Below are 20,644 nucleotides of genomic sequence, written 5' to 3' on the forward strand. Positions count from 1 at the left end.
GTTCGGGGTCCACTGAGGAGACCGTGGGGCAGTTAATAATAATTTAAATTAAAATGCCCGGGGGTATTGCTATTTTTATATTTCGATACTTTATAATGCTATCTTATTTACAATAAAATTACAAAACAATAAAAATGTGAATACATTTATTTTCAACGGATATTAGAAAATGATCAGCGACCCGGCTCCCCAGTAGCTGGTAATTTGAGTATCACCGGTGTACTGTGAGTTTCTCACTGACTGCCTTCATAAAGTCCTGGCACTCTGGTCTGAAGGCTTTCTGGTGCCTTGGCCCATGGGATACAGTCACCACAAGGGGTAGAAAATAAGGCGTCCTTTAATTGGTGCATTGATTGAAAAGGTAATAGAGGCTTACACTGCTTAACATCAAAGAAAGGTTACGGCACCCTTTTGTTGTCTGTGTCGAATATTAATTTCTGTTTTTCGGGTAGACTACTGTTTTGTCTGACCTTTCAAGGAAGAGAAAAGCTTGACTGAAACCGCTTGACATTTGGGTAATCTTTGCCTAGCATTGATAAGAAAGAAAAAACTAAGTTTGTTGTAAGGTACTGTGGCTTGCTGGTGGTCTACTGAGCTCATAGGATAATCATTCCATCATCCTCTCTGACTTCAACGGTTGCTTTGGGTGCAGATATGAAGTAAAGGCCAGTTGTGTTTGAACTCATGACACTGGAGTATGGCAAATTCTTTCTTTTCAGATAAACCAGAAGTGAAGGTTATGGTGACATATCCTGACGGTTTAACCAGAGAGGGGGACAATCTAGATTTGACATGTATTGCAGAAGGAAAACCACAGTGAGTATCCACACAGATGGATGCAAATCAACACTTCAAGTTTCATACGTTCGACCAGTCCGAGCACCCCCGTTACCCTTTACATTTCATTGTACCATTTAAATGTTACCCGTTGTTTGCATGCTGTATGAAGCACATCATTAGACAGGGCCTGCCGATGGCCCTTCTCAGACAATCTCATATTCGACCTTTAGTTTTTTTCAGTGTGGATAGACAGCGCCTGAGTGATGTGTGTGGTATTTGTGTTCTCCAGTCCCCATCAGATCAACTGGCTGAGAGTAGACGAGGATATGCCGCCTCACGCCGTGGTCACTGGCTCTGATCTGTACATCGAGAACCTTAACAAGTCCTACAATGGCACCTATCGCTGCGTGGCATCCAATACCGTGGGAGAGGCCTACGACGACTTCACACTCTTTGTATATGGTAGGTATTAAGCTTCATTGTACTTGATGTTACAACGCCATCAACTCCGATATCCAGAGCAAGAAGCCCCAAAAAACAGATTCAACAAACAAGATATAAACTTGTATGTTAGAGGTGCTGGTCGGCTGTTTGTTATCTTACTGTTACGCAGTTTGTTAAGTTTATATGAACGAGGCAAGCGGTTATACCCTGTTTCCAGTCTTCATGCTAAGCTAAGCTAATTCCCTGCTGTCTGCACCTTTTTTTTATATTTACCGTACAGACATAAGAGTGGAGCCCAAAATCTCCAACTATTCCTTTGTAAAACACAAGAAAAAACATGTAAGTCCTCGTATTAGGGACTGAACTCCATATTGCTACCATATAGAATCGATATCAATATTATCGATGGTCTTTGGTTCTGTTCACTTATATTGAAGCTGTTGGAATTTCAATGTGTCCTGCAGCCAACCAGTAAAAGACAATTAAGGGAATATCTCTATCCGGACTTTAAATGCAATTAATTCCCTTCTGTCTGAGCCAGAAATGCAGCGACCGGTAGGAAGCTCTACTCACTGTAGCATCTTGTTCTTTTTATCTTTAACACGTCTGTCAGCCATACCACATACTTTTCTCTTTGAAGTTTTAAAATCATTCACAAATCATGTAACGTGATATCAGTACACTCCTCGGACCTTAATTTTCTATTTTTGGCTGACGGGTGATGAGGGGAAATTCATTTGCAGCAGGTGCAGCCATTGTTGGTGAGTTTAGCGTTCTCTCCTTGGAGCGCTTGCTCCCTGCTGTTTCGAAGAGCATTTAGAATTTCACTCCCAAGTTTCAATTTGTTTCTGCCTGTGTGCCAAGAACATTGTCTGGCACTGAACATACCCGAACCAGGGAGGCTTAAACTGTCGTACTCTATATACTCTCAAGTAATATGTACAAATATTACTTTAAGTTACTGTAAGTTAAATTGCATTTGTTTTTATCCAGAAATCTAAACTTAGCACAGGTGTATTCTTGGTTACTTGTAAGGCAAATGTTAAACAAAAAGTAAAGGATTAGTAATATTTATTGATGTTTGGATGAGATTAGAGTCCCTTTTTAATTCTAATTATTCTATCCATCTACCTATCTGTAGTGCTTTTGCTCACGTCAAAACCACAATGCACGAACCTTAAACATGTGTTCTACTTATTGTTGCTTCACTTGAGAATAGATGTGCTGTGTTGAAGTTGTCTTCTGTGTTCACCTTAAATCTGAGTTCAAGATGTGTCCATGTATTCAAGCACGCTTTAGTGACCATTGCAAATAGTCTTGATGAGTGTTGATGTAAATGAACATTTTCTTTTCAGTATTCAAACTTTTTTGGGTAACCCAAATTTAAAAAAACAGTATTATTACGTTTTTATTATATCTTTAAATGTGTTTGGAGGGGATCCTTTCGATGTGATGACTTCAGCATTACCCGAATACTTACTACTGTCAAATGTTACTGATGGGCATCAGAAACATAGAATATAATTAATATTTAATTCATTATTATTATTACTATAAATATTTCTATTTATATGTTTCACATGTTATCCCATCCGTGGGGATTCATTTGGCTGGCAAATAGCTGATTGTTCTGAGTTCATTGTCTGTTCCCTACTCCTCTTCTTCTCTCCTTCTCTCTCTCTCTACCCTCACCTGCAGGCGCCTGAACAGCACGAACTAGTAGTCATAACTCATACATGTAATTAAGTTTACATACAATTTACTCTTACATGAGCAAGAAACAGTACTGCTCGGTCTTTGTTTGAAATAGCCAACCTATGCTATGGTGCAAAAAGCATGTCACCTGATTTACCACACATCGATGCAGATCGTCACATTTGGCCTCTGAAACCAGCACTCCCGTTTCAGCCGAGCATGTGCCTGAAGCAGCGGGATCGATGATCGATCATTGAGGTGCACAGTGTTATGCTAAAAGCAAGGCTGTTTCTGAAAATGGACTCATTTAGGTCACTCTGTGGAGAAAAACCATTGCAGGCTTCAGAATGGTGATATTGTTTTGATCGATACTCAGTCTGCTTGTTCAGGTCTTGTTGACAGCTATGTGTGTCGAAAAAACATCATGGAACTTTTTCTTTTCTCACTGGCAAATGTTTTTGTTACTGAAATATGTGCATTTATGAAAATAACTGCATTTGTGATGGTTTTCCACCAGCAGTAAATATGGTTTTCATGGAGAGGCAAGTTTCTGCAAGGTTTTGGGGAGTTGTATTGTGTGTTTAGTTTTTTTACTTTGTCAGAGAAACCTACAACTCAATTTCTACAGCTGGGAACTCTAAAAATAAAACTGCCTCCTGAAATATTTTAAATGGCATGGCAAAAAGTAACCCACAGTAATGGAACATATACTGATGTTCACACCATCACATGTCTGATGGTTATATATTTATTTCACCAGCTGACAATGTGGAACTTTGTCACTGTGACTCACAACTCGGCCGCCCCATGGTTATTCATCACCGCGCTCCGCCGGGCAGATGATGGCATCTGCTTGTTCCCAATGGGCTCATGATGATCACTAACAAACGAAAGGACAGCATATGCCAGCAAATAGCTCACTCAAGGCAGACTTACTCAATCTACCACAAATAATTCCTAATTGTTGTGTCAAGATCCCTTTCAAACTGTGTTTTGCTGTCCTTTCTTTACTTTAAAAAAAATGTAACATTTTTTATGAATGTCAGTTTATTCTCACACACAGAAGTTATATTATATTCTAATGGTTTTCACCGAAGGGGAGATTTAAGAAATTGTGAATGTCTGTTGACTGCTTTTAAATTCATGAATCATTTGCTTCATGCTGCACCCCTTAAACAAGGCAACGGGAGGCAAATGTACTCAGGGCCAGAATAAAAAGCAATTATCTTGCATATCTACATTATATCAGCATTTGTGCTTGTGGCTATACGTCTTCGTGTCGTAACTTTTTTTCAACTTAGACCAATTTCAATTATACACCATTTCTCTGGTTGAAAGCATAGGAAGCGCGATGACTCCAGCTCGTTGTAATGGAACACAGGAGATTGGTAAAAGATGCTCATAGCCGCATATAATTATGTCTGCGACTTCCACTCCTCTTTTCTGGAGAATTTAATGCCTGACAAAATCATGTTGTGGTCCATGTGAGGGTTTTGTTACCCCAGACTAATCATGCTTGCTACATTGGTTTAATTGATGTGTGTTTCTGCAGCACAGATTGTCTTAGCATGAGAAATGTGTGCTATTTTTGTCCATGTTCTCAGCTGCAAGGCTCAACTTCAAACAATCCACCACTCTTATCCCGCCCACTATCTTCACATTTAACTCACAAAATTACCATTTTCTTGTCTTATCTCACGTCTCTACTGTTATGTTTTGTAATGTATGGGCTCTTGCTCCTGTTAAAGTCTTGACACACCTGTCAAAAAAAGACTTGCAAAGGCATGCAACAAATAGCTTTATTTTAATTAGTTGTTTTGTTCTTGATCAATTTGCTTCGAGCATTATTGATGGAGCCGAGCTGAATTGTCCACCAATTTTCTTTCATCTTGCTGCCACTTTCTACCGCCGCTAGTCTTTTGAGCTCTTCCTATTTCAAAATGACTAATGACCTTTCACTGTGTGACAGCCCGGACAGGTGTTAGGCCGATTTAAATCCACGTCAAATCAAGCCCTATCGCGGCGCTTGTATTGTATATGGCCGGTTGAATGGATGAGAAAGAGGCCTGTCATGCGGTTCTCCACATGGATGTGTCTGCAGTAGTGAAATTGTGCCTCCCGGCTGCAGTGTAGTGTGGGAGGGAGCAGACCAGAGAGAGGCCTGTCTCTCTCAGAGGTGACATGGTGCTATAACTCACACATATTGCCTGTTGGCAGGAAAACAATGCTGCTTTTACCACCACGCTTTAGCCCACAGTTGACTTTCTGACCTATTTATCTTCCATGGACAAGAAGTCAAAGATTCACAAGCCACTGCAAATTCAAGGATTTATCTGGGTTTTGACATAACATGAGCAGACAGGGCTCATGGGTCTCCTTGTTATTATGAAAGGCTGTTGTGAAACTGTCCTTGTGAATCACACGAGTTTCATCAAATGTGCAAGAAAGTGAAGAACAACTTCCAACACATTATCTTGTAGATTGATTTTCCTTGAATTCAATGGATAAGTTACAACAACCCCCTTACAGACATCATTTTTCAGAAAACCTCTATTAAACTTCATGGAAAAGAAACTTTTAAGCAGGAGAAAAACAAAAAGACAAACACAATCTGTACCCTGCTGTTGTGTTGGCAGGCAGGTTTAAGCAAGCATAGATAAACAATTTATCCGACATTGTTTCACTTTATGGTTATATTTTCTCACATCAAATTCCTCACTGATACAAATCCTCCCTGAAAATATGGCCTTTGCAAAATACTCTCATATTTCAGCCCTCATAATGCTGAGCCCAGAGTCAGCCAGCCTGGAAATTGCCCATGGAGAATTCTTGTTCGCCTGGATATTATATGTGCCACATCCTATTCTGGCCTTTGTGAAGACCCTCATCCCTGAATGGCCAATTTCCCTCTTCCAGACACTGACATTTCAGCTATCAGACTGCCTTCGGTCACAGGAAAAGAAATCTAACCCACCCCCCTCTTCAAATACTGTCAGCAGAATCTCTGCCTGATATCCCGATACCCTCCTACCACCATCAACACCACCTCCGCCATACACTCCATCCCCAGCGGCAACATTATGCTGTCCTTTATGTTTTATCATTAGCTTGGGAGTGTGTGGTCCCCCACTGCTGTCTTTTGATGAAGTGCAGACAGTAAAGGCATGAAGACAGACAGCCAATTTCCCCTGCTGAAACTCTCCCACAGCGAGGGGTCATGCTATCTTTCCCCTGCACCAGAGCCAGGCATATATTCCCCTGATGAGCACGTTTTCAGCTCTCCTTAGTACCGTATAATACCTGAACTACCCTCCATTTTGTCTTTCTGATTATTTTGTTGGGGGCTTCTTGTCAGGCCTAATCAGTACAGTGTGGGGCGGAGGATGCTGCTCGGGGCTCTGAGTGGTTTAATTTGCAGTTTGACTCAATTATTGCAGGCGAGCGTGGAAAATCGCAATACCGTTCCATGATTGCCTGGTATTATTATTCATAATTAATAAAAGCATGAATCGAAAAATAAAAATACAATAGCGTTCCATAATATAATAATAAAACCCCAGAAAAGTGAAATATGTGTGGCTTTTTCTGTTTACGCAGGCAATAATGAGCGTGGTCCATTTCATGCTAATGACGGTATCTAAAGTCGGACGATCCACCACTTTTAACCAGAATGAAATATCATAACAACTGTTGCATGAATGGCCACGAAATTGTATACAGCCCGCTACAACGGTCACATAAAAACAGTACACATGAAAATGGCCGCCACTCGGACCGCCCTGCTACGATGATTTGAATGATCCTTCTGTTCCTATTTTATTTCTATGGTCCAGACCTTCATGGTTCCAAATTCCATACAATGTATCCTCATGACCTTGGTGATTCCCTGATTCCTGTGACATCATCATGAGATTAACATTATAACATTTGAAATCTTGCAATCAGATGAGTTATTGATGTACAATTTGATTGACAGATTCATATCAAATACATTTTGATAACTGGATGTTCTCCTGACTTCTTGTTGTTGGCATCATCAAGTCAAAAACCTGTGACCAAGCCTTTGGTTATGACCAAACACGTACAAAACTACTGACACTTCTAATGCCCTCAGCTGTAGTTTGTGTTTCGCACTAATTTTCAAATGTTAGCGGGCTAAAATTAGCAGCTGACGTAGTGACAACGATAAACACGTTACCTGCTGAACATCAGCAGGTAAGCATGCTTGTATTCTTCTGCTCTTGTCTTCCTTTATTCCTTATACATGTTTTTTATTTTTTTTACTCTTTTCATCTAGATGCTCCCACTACTATCCCCACACCCACCACCAACCCAGTCAACACGCAAGGTACTGTATGCCCCCACTACTGTCCCTCTCAACAATCATGAGTGTGTGCGTGTGTGTGTGTGTGTGTGTGTGTGTGTGTGAGCTTAAATACATAGTAATCAGATGACCAGGGAGAGAAAGAACGAGGGCTTGTACCTCAGGCTAAGAGAAACTGCGGATGGCCAGTTGTAATCAGATAGTGCTGCTGATAGGTGACATTGAGGACGGGTAGCGGGGCTGTCAGAGCCCTTTCCAGTCCCATGTTTGATCTGAGAAAACGTGGGGACTCTGCTTTGCTGTTCTGCTATCTTATCAGCATCTGCAGTTCTATCTCAACCGGCCCATCCATCATAGTATAATACCCTTTACATCTACCCTACAAATGCCAGTCAAATCTTGTCTTTGCAAGGCCAAAAAACATCAATAGCTATTTTCTCAAAGACGTATAAAAATGAATGAAAGGCAGTTCATTTAGGTTGTTATTAGCAGAGCAACCTTTTGGCATCTTTCATACACACTATTTTATACTTTGATTCGGCTCTCCTGCAAAAAATTATTTGAACATTCCCCATTTTAAAAGAAAAACTCTTTATTATTTCAAAAGCACCGCCAAGGCTCGACAGATGGCGAGGCAACCTTGGGAGTTGACATTTGGATATGCCAGCATGTGACATTTCAATACAAAAAAACTATCCTTAAAGAATAGATCTGTTTATCAATAGCTGCTTTAGAGATACAGCAAAATTGGCCCTTTTGTCATGACCACTCTGCATTTAATTCAGGCTTAAAATCTGAAGTGACAATATGCACATGATAAGTTTGAAACTCAGTGTGAGACTGCATCAAAAGCTCCACTATACTAATGTGGCAGATATAATGTATTTATACATTTATTTAATAAAATAATTGGCTTTTCAATAATTAGTTTGTGCATATTGTATATACTGTATTTATAAAGAAATAGGGTCAGTGGTCACATACTGTCTGTAGTCATTTCTGTGGTCTTCTAGGTTTTAACAAATATATATGTCCACTATGACGGAGCTCTTCTTCATCGCATGTTTCAAGCTGCTTCCTCATTTTTTAAATTCCTACTTTATTTTTGTGTTTACTATATCTCTCATGTCATGAGCAGTATGTAAGTGATTAAGCTTCATACAGACTCATTTCAGCCCCCTGAGTCTCTGGGCGTGGTTCAAACAGGAAGTTGCTTTTGTAGAAGTAAGCAATACTCTGCATGTTTCTCCCCAAAGCTCTTCTCCTTTGAGTTGCACTCATGTAGCCGTCTCCGTGTTTTCTTCTGCAAACATTCCAGTAATTTCCGAAAGACAGGCTTAAAGAGGATTTACGTTGATTTATGCACTACACATGCTGGGAGGATGTAATTGAGCTTTCTTGCAGTTCACTACTCTTCTAAATACCCTGTCACAGGGGCAATGGTAATCTGGCTTGCGGTAGATTGCTCTGCACAAGCTTAACAGCATAACCGCACAATGTAGCATTTTCCCCAATAAGGAAGTATACAGTATTCATTCATTATGACCAGAATGTGACCTGGCACAGCCGCCTCCACCACCAGCTTGATTTCCTCTTGTAATCAGGGGCCACTGAACGACTATTGTATCCTGAAAGGTCCAATCAGTACATCGTTGGACATTTAACACATAACAATAGAAGAGTTTGAGTTCATGATTCAAAAAATGGCATATTCATTTTGTGTGTTTGTTAATTGATTGCAACAAAAAAAATCCTCACACGGTTGTAAGCAAGAAAAACATAAACGATCACGCAATACAAAGTGTGTCGTCTTATCTGTCTTTAATCTCTGATTGTTTACTTTAGCCCTGCACCCATTCTTGTTTGGAACACTTTTTGATTTTATTGATATTGTAGGTGGTTATTTGATCTATTTATTTGTATAATTTATGCTAATTGGAATACGGATAAATTAGCTTTTTTGAAATATTTTGACATTTAGTTTGAACCTTGTTTCTATTATTGTATGAATCTTTGTTTTCTATGTCCAAATGTGTGGGTGCCAGGGAGTAAAATAACTGCTGTGGCAGAAGCTAATGGGGATTGTATAAAATGAACAAATCAACACAAAGTAGATTTACTTGTTTTCAAGTGTTTATGGTGGTATACAAATAGCTTTTGTTGTGTACTTTGAATGAGATGAACGTGCCGAATGAATAATCTAGCTTTCAAATTGCTGTCATTCAATAAATCCAAGCAGCCGGTGGACACCATTTTTCCTGAAAGTAAATTCATGAAAGGGAGTTTCTAAATATTGTTAGCCCACTGCCTCCCCATTTTGTTTATTCATAATAGATGGGTTTAATTTCCAAAATGTTGTGATTTCCCTTGCTGTATTTTCTTCCCTCTGTTAAGTTGTTTTCCTCTTGCTGTTGCCTTGCAAACCCACGCATCAGTTCAAGGCCTGAATATGGTTTTGTGCAGTGGGGGATGTTGAAGCACAGAATCTCACAGTTGTTTGTGTCTTTGCTGTTTCATGTTCAGAAGGTTTCACAGGAGTTCACATTGTCAGGTCTTTCAGTGTCATTTTTACTCCACAAGCTTGTATTGTACAGGCTGTATTTCTTCCTGGGGAAGAGGGTTGAATTTACCCAGAATCCCCAACTCTGAAGGAATAAAGAGAGTCTGTGGCGATAATGCTCCAGCTCGTCAGATGCTCAGAGATGATCCAAGGCAGGGACATGATATCCCGGCTAAGCCTTCAGTCACCCCCCGCCCCCCACTACTCACTCACCCAGCTTCACCCAGCTTGTCGAGGGGAGCCAGAGGAAAGACACGGAACAAGGAATTATGTTGAAGACTTCATTAAAAAGACCCTATGTTTCTGCGATAGGACCTCTGCTGGATTATCTAAAAGGAATATAAAACCTAAACATCACACAGCTTTGTTTTCTGGGGTTAACAGCCCTCAGCTTTGAGGGTACAAGTTGTAAATGAGATGCCAAAAAGAGCTTTGTCAGCAAATATTACTCGACACACGAACCTGAGTTTGGCCTTTATATTCAATTCAATTCAGTTTAATTTGTATAGCCCAATATCACAAATTACACATTTGCCTCAGAGGGCTTTACAGTCTGTACACATAAGACATCCCTGTCCCAGGACCTCGCATCGGATCAGGAAAAACTCCCAAGAAATAGAAAAAACTTTCACAGGAAAAAAAGAGAAGAAACCTTCAGGAGAGCAACAGAGGAGGATCCCTCTCCGGGATGGACAGAAGCAATAGATGTCATGTGACCAGAAGGAATCATTACAGAGTTACAACACATTCAATGAGTATGACCGAGTGTATGAATCGTTGGTAGTAGGCCAGTACTGCGTCCTTGATAATTGATAATACTGTGAACCATAAAATAGTTATTTATTGCTTGCTTGGCTAAGCCGTCAGGGATTTGTACTTTAACATGCGGTGCACGGAATATATACATGGATCATTCCCTTTTATTTGTTCTGACAAACACATGGATTCTTTTTGAGTAGATCATGTCAAATTGCTCCACAGGAATCCATATCTGGCAGGTTTTCATACATGTTTTGTTGGCTGTTTCTTCCCTTAGCACTGAGGTGTTGGCAGGTTTCCACTGTTGTTTAATCTTGGGATTCAAGCCTCAAACTCTATATAATATTTTTACTTCAACAAAAATCGTGATGAGTGGATTTAGTATTCAACATAATGAGCCATTAAACATTTACTAGCGTTGATTTAACTCTCACATGTATCATTTCTCTTTGAAGTATTTCATTGGAAAAATTAAAGAATAATTTAAAAATGCTAATTGCTTTTCCCCCTCACATTTGTTTACTCTGATTCCCAGTTGAAATTGTTTTTTTCTAACCTGAGGTGTTTCTTTCTTTCCTTTAAACAGTTATTAAAGTAAGAAAATATTGTAATGGTCCATTTTAATTGGTCTCCAGGGAATAGGTTAGTAATGCCAGCCAACTCTAAAGTTAAATGAGTGTTTCACTGCAGTAATATTGTTTTTTTCATAGAGCACTAGTGAATGATTATGAGAGCTCTACGCAGCACTTAAGGGTTTGGAGATTGAATGTTACGTGCCAATGAACTCTCATCGTGCCCTCATGTTTGGCTGATAAGGTTTACTTTTGTGGCATGTTAGATGCCAGCAACTTTGGAAAGAGAGCAAGCGATTTACATTATTTTTGTCAAATTCTTTCCTCACCTTGAAAACGTTGAAGGAGAAGTACGAGGTGGAGAAGTACGAGGTGGAGAGTGCTCCCGGCTTTTGTGCGGAGAAGTTTGCCAATCTCAAAAGATACAATAAGCTGCCAACAAGGAGTTTAAGTTTGCTTTCACAATTTCCATTCATTTGCCATTTTATTAGTTGTAGTCAGACCTTCACTCGTATTTCTGCAAATGTCACAGCTGTTTTTGCACATCTTTGAATCACTCCTTTGGGTTATTACAAAGAACTCAGATAATCTATTTAGTGAGCGAGCAGTGGCATTGGAATTCAATTGAAGACAATATTGTTCTCTGTTGATGGTCCGCTACAACAGCAATACGAAACATTATTTGGTGGAGATTGCCGATTTCTGTTCATCTCTTTATGTTCATTTCCTTTTTAGAACAGCAACGAATACAAAAGGCACAGATGTTAGCAGTTCAATGCTGCAAAAATGTCTTTTGACGGTCCTCAAGTTTATTCCACAGCGCTGCCCAATTGTCCTGCCACTGTACAGGAAAAGGTTACTGGGAGAGTCTATTCAGTGCAAGTGACGGCTTTGCTCTTTCAATGCAAGAGAGTCATTGTTTCAATTATATCCATTTAATTACATCTATAAATTGTAATGTGTGTGTGTGTGAGCAAGCGCGCGTGTCCGTGTGTGTGTGTGTGTGTGTGTGTGTGAGAGACTTGTCTTGTTATGTGAGTAGAAAACTATTAAGAGAAAAAAAGATGGGGGAAATGAAATTATGTTCCATGTTATCAGCCTGGTGACAAGCTTGCAGCTTTGACAGATAGTCTGATAGGATGCTGACCGGAGCAACAATTAGTCATTCCAGAAAGGTGCGGCTGTAAAGCATGTGGTACTGGGAGTTCAGCGAAGCAAATTTCAGTGGAGCAGATTTCACCGTCGCGCAGACACGGCCATCAGTTGCTTGCAAATCCTCTTTATTCCCCCGTAAATCCCATGGCTGTGCACATCCTGTCAGGACGCCGGTGTGGGCATGTCAGCACTCCCCATCGTGAGCAGAGTTGTGCCGGCGGTATGGACACCAGCTACATTACAGACATCATCAAATTCTACTTATTTCAAGTGTGAGGCCACAAAGGCTGCTGTAATAACATTCTCTGTCATTTGGAGTTTTCTATTTCATTTTAAGCACTGTGCTTGATTCTGGATGCGTATTTATTGAACACGGACGGCCTGAGGGAATCACACTCTTAATCACGGCTGTGTTAGAGCACTGAATGACAAACCAATCTACACAAGAAGAGAGGGGAGTGATAGCAATGACGCTTGATAAAGAAAATCTTTTCTTGTTGAGGTCAGAGATTTGGTCAGGTCGCCCACAGATTCGCACTTCGGGAGTCCAAAACACACGTTGTTACCCAAATGCGGAGATGTCATAGAATGATCCCGTTATTATTTCCACCATCAGATCTGCAAACAGCACAAAAGGGACAGGCCGGCACGTTATGATTCATTAAGTTGGCTGACTCATAGGTGACAGACGGGGCCGTAGATCAGTAAAGTGGGTGACTCAATAATCGTCAGGTCAGGGGGTTCTTCCTGTCCACGACACTGAAACAAAGCAGGCCCCAATGGTCAGTGATTCCATGGGGAAATTCCACAACACTTTGAATACAAGCACTATGAAGACTGATGTGGTTCAACATAACCTCGTACAATGGTTTGTATGATATCTTTTTCATACCAACCATTGTTTCTTTCATTCTTTGCACGATTTCCAATGAATGTCCAGCAACACGTGTGGTTTGTTCACTCGTTACATGCATACAGTCTTTCAATACAAAATTCCGTCCTCACAGGGAACAGCTTTTTTAGGTTTTGGCATCCAAAGTATTCTGTTGGATTGAGGAAAATATCAAGGTGTTTTGTAAAAATAACAACGGAAATTCTGTTATGTAACTCCGAAAGGGGTAGTTATCACATGAACTCGGTTTGGAATTTGATCCATTACAAAGAAATGGAGACAATTGGTGCCGCAGAGGCTGGGATATTGTAACTTTTGGTCCCTTATTTAGATCCATCTCCAGCCACAAGATACTATGTCATTTCCCTCAATACATTGCATCTGTAAGAGCCTGCCTGACTGGTAAATGCACCCATCTTTCAAACTCTTGTTATTGAATGCTGATTGTAAATCGGATATAACTCAAATAACATGTTCAGACATAAGAAAATCTTGCTTCAGAGCCTCATTATATCTTGGCCAATTGTTTTCACAAAGCAGTACACCTCATAACTACTGACTTTCATGTTTAAAGTCAGCTTACAATAGGCTTTAGACCTTTGTATTGCATTGCTTTATGTAACATGTGTCATCATCGCCTCACAATGTAATGCAGGCTGCAGCAACACTGCAAACTAGATAAAACTCAACACAACAGTAACATTTATATTGAATTTGAGATCATGTTTTTGCACCCCCCCCCCCCTTGTAATAAATACAGAACTGCAAACCAGTGAGCTTAATACTGGCAACATGATATGCAACCAACCATAGCAGTTGATACTGTAGGTGTTATGGGATTTTTTTAGTTTGACTTTTTTTTTTTATAGAGTCTAGGTGCTTACCCTGGGCAAATATTTCTATCTGTTAATAAAACACTTCCTCAGTGTGCAGAGACCCTGCATGTTTCCTTGCGGATGTGTCAAAAGGAAGACAACGGGCAACAATTTGAGTGTGTGTGTGGGGGGGGCAAAGCATGTGCACAGGCCATTTTGTGTTGAATGTTCATTAGCATGGAGCATGGGCCGTTTCCTCTCAACGGGGAATGAGCTGTGCTATCTGACATCAGTAAACAAACGGCGCCCTGCGCATCTCTGATTCACTTAGCCGGACGTACAGACAAGTTCATTTTAAGTGGGCGCTCAGCCGACGCAAAACTTTTCTCAGTAATTAGCTAATTACTTCATTTCTTTTAAAGCACTTCCAAATGTCCTCGTTCTAAGCTGAATCCAACTTGAACTAGGTTGTAGGGTTTTTTTTCAAGGTTGAGATGTGAATGGAAATTGTGTGCGACCCTTCAACTCCACTTATTACTACGCCATCACAGTGTTGAGAAATTCTGCTCTCTTCGCTCGTCTTTTATCAAAATCATTTAAGTTCAGAGCATGGCTAGTGAGATTGATGGAAAATTGAGCTGCTCTCTCATGCAGCAAAGAACAGTGCAGCCATTCCCTCGCCTGCCACTCCTCCATCAGTCCAAATGTGCACAGATATAGACTATTGATAAATGCCTCTAAACTATTCTGAGACTGGAAATTTAAAGGCTTCAAATTTTCCCTTGTTCTACTGTGGTGCACGGATAAATCTGGCTAAACAGTGATACTCTCTGACACCTGAGGCAGCCACGTATTTCTCTGCATGGGGACACCGGGCGCCAATTTATCTCCAGAGTTGTGTCTATTTCTGATGATTGAGCTCTATAACTTCCAGAAATGGCCTCTTAAATCACATTGTATTCTACAGTGTGTGAACTCTCGATGAAATTGCAGACGGTGTCTCCTGTTTCATGGTGAAATAACTGTCTTAAAACATTTTTCAAAATTGCTCAGTCAAGGGGCTCAAGCAGCCATTTCAGCGATTTGAAGCACTAAAAGCGTTCATGGAAGGAGAGCCTGGTTCAACAGGATAACATCATAAATATATACGGTTGTATAACATCGGCACCCATCAGACTTTATTTCAAACATGTTCAAGTAATAGATACTGTTTTTATCTTATAAAAGGAATAGTTCGGCAAATAGGCTTACTCACCGTCTTGCCGAGAGTTTGCTGTTGAATCAGTTACGCTCTGGTTACCTTCGCATCGAAAATGCGGAAGGTTATGTTTCGATCGCCAAGTATTTATTTATTTATTTATTTGTATACGTGTTACTCGCATAACACAAAAAGTATTAAACCGAATCGCATGAAATTTGGTGTGATGATTGGTTATTATCCGGGGACCATTTGATTAGATTTTGGGATCAATCGGGTCAAAGGTCAAGGTCATGTAAAGGTCAACATCTTCTTGAATCGCATGAAATTCGGTGGGATGATTGGTTATTATCCGGGGACCATTTGATTAGATTTTGGGATCAATCAGGTCAAAGGTCAAGGTCAAGGTCATGAAAAGGTCAACATCTTCTTACCATAGCACGGTCAATCTTTATCCAATTGGCATGCAACTAATGTCAAAATGTTCATAATTCAATGCCCAATCTTGTGATATGCGAAGGTATGCGCTCTACCGAGTGCCCGTTCTAGTTTTGTATGGATTACACAGATGACATGTGTTAATTAGTGCGCATTAGAGGTTCCATGTTTCCAGTTTTTGTTCTAAGCTAAGCTAGCCACTGCTGGCTAGTATAGCTTCACATTCGCCTAAAGGTACGTAGGCTACACACCAAAAGCGCCGCGGACACACGGACACATGCGCGTTGACTTTTCATGGGATTCGGTCGCGCGGAAAAATTGCGTCGCTTTTGGTGTGAACGTACCTTTACAGACAAGAGAGTGGTATTGATATTCTGACTTCAAACTCTCAGCGATAATTTTTGGCAGAACTAAAGAGGTGAACTTGCAACCGTGAACCATTAACTATCCATCTTTACTGGCAATCAATATAAGCTGGCCTTTCGCTCAACAACCTTTTCAAGTGTTTCCTCTGAGGTTAGGTCCAGCTCAAATGCTTTTGAGAGAAGAGAAAACAAACCACTTTCGTGTATTTTAGAAGCCTCATGATGTAATGGCCACAGCTTGCAGTGGGGTTCACGTCTGTGCGAAGACATTAGTGACTGGCGGAGGCAGTTTACTGATCATGAAATTATTTGCGCTTATTGTCCTGGTTTCAGACTCCAGAGCCGGTGAGGGGGCACCACAGAAAATTGACCACGCTGTCGTCGGAGGAGTGGTTGCCGTGGTGATGTTTGCCATCCTATGTGCACTCATTGTTCTTGGTCGATACTTTGCCAGACACAAAGGTAAGGCAATCATACTTGATCATGAACACATCTGTGCTTCCAAGTGCTTTTCTTTTTCTTTTTGTTATGCTTTCAGAAGTGCGCATGAGGTGGTTGAGGTGCGCGGCTAATTTGTACTTGTCTCTACTTTTGAAGGAACTTACTTCACACATGAAGCCAAAGGGGCAGACGATGCAGCCGATGCAGACACAGCCATCATCAATGCGGAGGGCGGACACAACAACACGGACGAGAAGAAGGAGTACTTTATCTAAACTGGACAGGCCAGGAGAGACGGGTGGGGATGCTGGTGGTGGTGGTGCTGTAGGAGCATTATGTCTAACTCTGATTGGTTCCGCAAAGGCTTGGTGGCGGAGAGGTCGAGATTTAAAGAGGAAGAAAAGAAAGTGGAAAGTTGGACTGGCACGGCCAAGTGGTAAGAAGAAGCGTTGCTGAGTCTCCTATCCGACCCTTCCTGGACTGCCGGGGCCTATTCTGTACAGTTCAATTATTTTACAGACAATTTTGTGCCTTGTTCTATTTCATTTCTTTCTTTTGTTGTTTTCCCCCCTTCTCATGCTTGTTGGATTGGATTTCTTTCTTTTTCAATGTAACCTGAGCCTCTGTTGCATTTGGCTTCCGGAGATGAAATGGGCCTGGTGTCGGTCTATGTGTGCTGCAGCTTTTAGCTCACGTACCCAGATCTGAGTCGCCGGCTCATACACATTTTCTTTCTTTTTTTTCTGACTCTGTTCGGTAACTGGAACACAGTGTCAACACATTTCTCCCCACTGGGTCAAAGTCCTACAATCATCACAGTTCAGTTTCAACAGACTTCAGCGCAGATTTCACTCCCCCTCCTTTCGAGGTCAGGTTCACTGTGTTGATTACTAATGTAACAGTTGTGAGTAATCATGCCCATCATAGAACGTATTTGTTCCTGGAAGTGACGTAGGAGTGCCGTTAAGTAACATTTCACACCGAACCGAAAAGTAAACTGGTCGCTCGTTGGTTTCAAGAGGACATCTGACATTTAGTAGATGTGAGGTCAGTATAGTATTTGTTTAGGGTATTGTGGAGTACAGTCAGACATCCTGACAGCTGTAATGTGCCATGATATAGAGTTCAAGTTACTATAGAGAAAATCGGAACCATTTTCTTTCTCTTTTTCAACTCTGTTTGATTTTCTATCTGCTTATTAAATGACCCAGCAGTATATCAACACTATCAGATAACATTTGCTGTCGTCTGTTTTCTTTTTTTTTTAAGCGTGCACACATAAGAGAGGTAATGATCTTCTCATTTAACTCTTGGTAAGAAAGTGTCAAACTACTTAAAAACAGCGCCTCTTTCCAGATGGAGTTTATTAGCTTTCATTTGTCTCAATTAATTTTTTTTAACATCCTTTGGATGGATGGACCAAAAACATGGCAGAAAACGGCTAACAAGTACAGATCCAAAAGGCAGTTACAATCGCCTGACAATCACAGATCTGCGATTATATGGGTTTAAGGCTCAAACTTTACTCTGACCTTGTAGTAACTACTATAAAAGAGTGACTGTTCCAGATCATGAAATCTCACTCAAATGTATTATTTGTTGGATATCGGGTTCAGCCTGCTTTGTTTGGAAAACAAGAAATTATTAAAATGTGTATATCACCCACACGGTCGACCCGTGACCAAATATAATAATTATGCGAGTGTGCGTATAAACAGTGAAAATTACTTGTATACAGCAAAGGCTAAATGTCCACCGTGCAGTGTGCACCATTCTAATTCTTCATTTTTGCATCTAAAATAAATACAGTACCGATTAATTGAAAATGTTTTCAGGGCATTGGTTTTTGTATTGAGATGGTACTGTGTTAAAGGGAAGAACAATTGTTACACTTCAAATGGCAAAGATTCCCTTCAGTGAGGTTAAAGGTATCACGGTATATCCACGTGAATACCCTTAGTAAGTGTGGAGGGGGGGAGGGGGGGGGAGGGGAATACACCTTTTCACTGCTTATTTCCTGGCTTAGAAATCCTTGCGAGATACACCGTACTTTTTTTGCCCTTGCCCATATTTGAGTATAAAGAAATTAAATCACTGCAAACATGAATCAGTTATATGTCCTTGCTGTCTGTAAAGACATTTCACCTTCGGGAAGTTTTTGATAACTTGCAAGTGTTCCCTGCCTAACAAGTTACCAAAGATGTGTGTCAATCTTTAGACTGGGTTTGGGGAAAGATCATTTTCTTACCGTCATCCTGCAGGCTCAAACCTTCACACAAGTGCAGTCTACTTTTGCAAGTTAATTTTTTCACACTTACCAACACAAATCAGACAGAGACGCAGTGTATCACAGCTTGATAAGTAAAAACCTGTTTGGTAATAAGTGAGTGATATCATTGCATTGCAAGACAAACATGTGTAAATGTACTATGAAAAAGGATAACCACTGCCTTAAACCCCCCTCTTGATACTTATCATTGAACAAACCGAAGGACTTTAGTTAGTGCCTTCTTTGATTTTGAGGCATATGGTTAGTATCTTACAGTATCCTCACATACACTCTTACCGTATATCTTGTATATAGCTGTTCTTTCTAACCTACAGGTCCAATGCTCATCCAGGTTGTCTATTCACGCACCACAGACTTGCATCACGATTACAACTTGGAGAATTAAAGCTGGAACGAGTAAAATATCCAATTTAAAATATGTCCTCGTTAATCATGGCAGTGTGGCAGCTTCCACTGACTAGAATGTTGTATGCCAAGATATTTGATAGTATTTATTGTCTTAATTAGTTATCGGAAATCTGTTTCAATTCGCTCATTATTATTTTCCCCACTTCATTTGTTATTTATTTGGATATCTGCAAGGGCAGGGCTCGGTAGTAAAATCAGAAAGGAACACACTACTAATAGCTATAATAAGCTACTTTAAAAGTACATTTTAGAGTTTGGTGTCATGGAAACAGTTATGTGCATGGCATTTTAGTTTGAGGTTTGATATTTATCTTAAATGGTTATAAAGTGCTGCGTTTAATTGAGGAACTTTTAAAAAATTGTCGGAAGCATTCTAATCCAGTATTTGGATTTTTTTTTTAAATACTTGATATCTTGTATGTTTATTTTCACTCTCTCAGGTTCACGAGTGTTAATAATTGTGTTTTTTGCATCTCAGGTAGAATGCAAATTAAAGGCCCCAAATACATACTGTAGTACCACAGCTATTCAAACTGAAGAAATCACAAGATGTACATGTTTTTATTTATTTGTACATGTTTTTGTGCTCTTAATAAGGTGCACTGTTACAGTAAATGTTAAATATTAATTTGCATAGACCTAGTTCACAAAGAAAGAAAACTAGATTTGTTAAGCAGACAAAAAGTGTGTACAGTCAGTGTCAACATTGTCACCTGAAACTTCTTCTTCTTCTTCCACCTTAACGCTTTGCTCATACAGTATCGGTTATTTAGTAATTATAGGATGTGACCACAAACAGTCAATCAAGCATCTGTTTGCAGTTTGCAGTCGATTCATGCATACATTTTCATAGATGAAAAGATGGTGTATTTACTGTGACATGAAGTTTTATGAACGATCTGTAACATGTGTTGGATATTAGGATGACACTCATGTTAAAGCCTGGGGAGGGGGGGGGTTGTTTTTAATACTCCCCAAAATAGTTGTTTTGTTGTGGCATCCTAATTTTCTCTCTGTACCCAGGTGACATTTTGTTTTCTTTTGTGTAGTGGAGGGGATGTTTCTCATATGGCCATGCATATTTTGTATTGGTTCACACCAACATTTTTAGAAAAGAAAAAAAAAATAAGAAAAGTTCTTGTCTTAATAAAAAGATATCAATGTTTAAAGTGTTGTGCTGTTGTGAATTGCTCCGCTCAACGTGCTGAATACATTAGCTGGATTAAACCGGTTCACTTTATATCGAGCTGCTGATACTTGTCAAACTCCAAAAGAAGAAAGCTCTTGAGGAAAAAATTTAATTAAAAGTATACAGATGGAAAATGTGATGTGCAAGCAGCAGTTGCAGCTGCAATCCGAGTGAATGACAGCGTGCATTGAGATAAAGACGCGAGAAATGTTTTACAGGACACAAAGACACCAAGGTTTCTAGTTCAACATGTGAATGTTAATGATTTGACAAATTGATAAGTATTTTCGAGGAACAAAACCGAGTTCATAACCATAAG

The 20,644-nt window shown here is 40.1% G+C and overlaps 1 protein-coding gene across 3 annotated transcripts in view; it reads left to right on the forward strand.

Annotated features, from left to right (window-relative positions):
- cadm1b (cell adhesion molecule 1b) overlaps positions 1-20,305 on the forward strand; it is a 131,665-nt gene extending 111,360 nt beyond the window's left edge. For all 3 annotated transcript variants that reach the window (XM_056440845.1, XM_056440846.1, XM_056440847.1), the window contains 5 exons: positions 720-816; positions 1,070-1,242; positions 7,217-7,267; positions 16,331-16,459; positions 16,595-20,305. In XM_056440845.1, coding sequence (XP_056296820.1) covers positions 720-816; positions 1,070-1,242; positions 7,217-7,267; positions 16,331-16,459; positions 16,595-16,713 — 569 coding nt within the window. In that variant the 3' untranslated portion in view covers positions 16,714-20,305. The remainder of the gene's footprint in view (positions 1-719; positions 817-1,069; positions 1,243-7,216; positions 7,268-16,330; positions 16,460-16,594) is intronic.
- The last annotated feature ends 339 nt before the right edge of the window (positions 20,306-20,644 follow it).

The sequence above is a fragment of the Pseudoliparis swirei genome, chromosome 20 (genome assembly GCF_029220125.1).
Source record: "Pseudoliparis swirei isolate HS2019 ecotype Mariana Trench chromosome 20, NWPU_hadal_v1, whole genome shotgun sequence".
NCBI classification, from domain to species: Eukaryota; Metazoa; Chordata; class Actinopteri; order Perciformes; family Liparidae; genus Pseudoliparis; species Pseudoliparis swirei.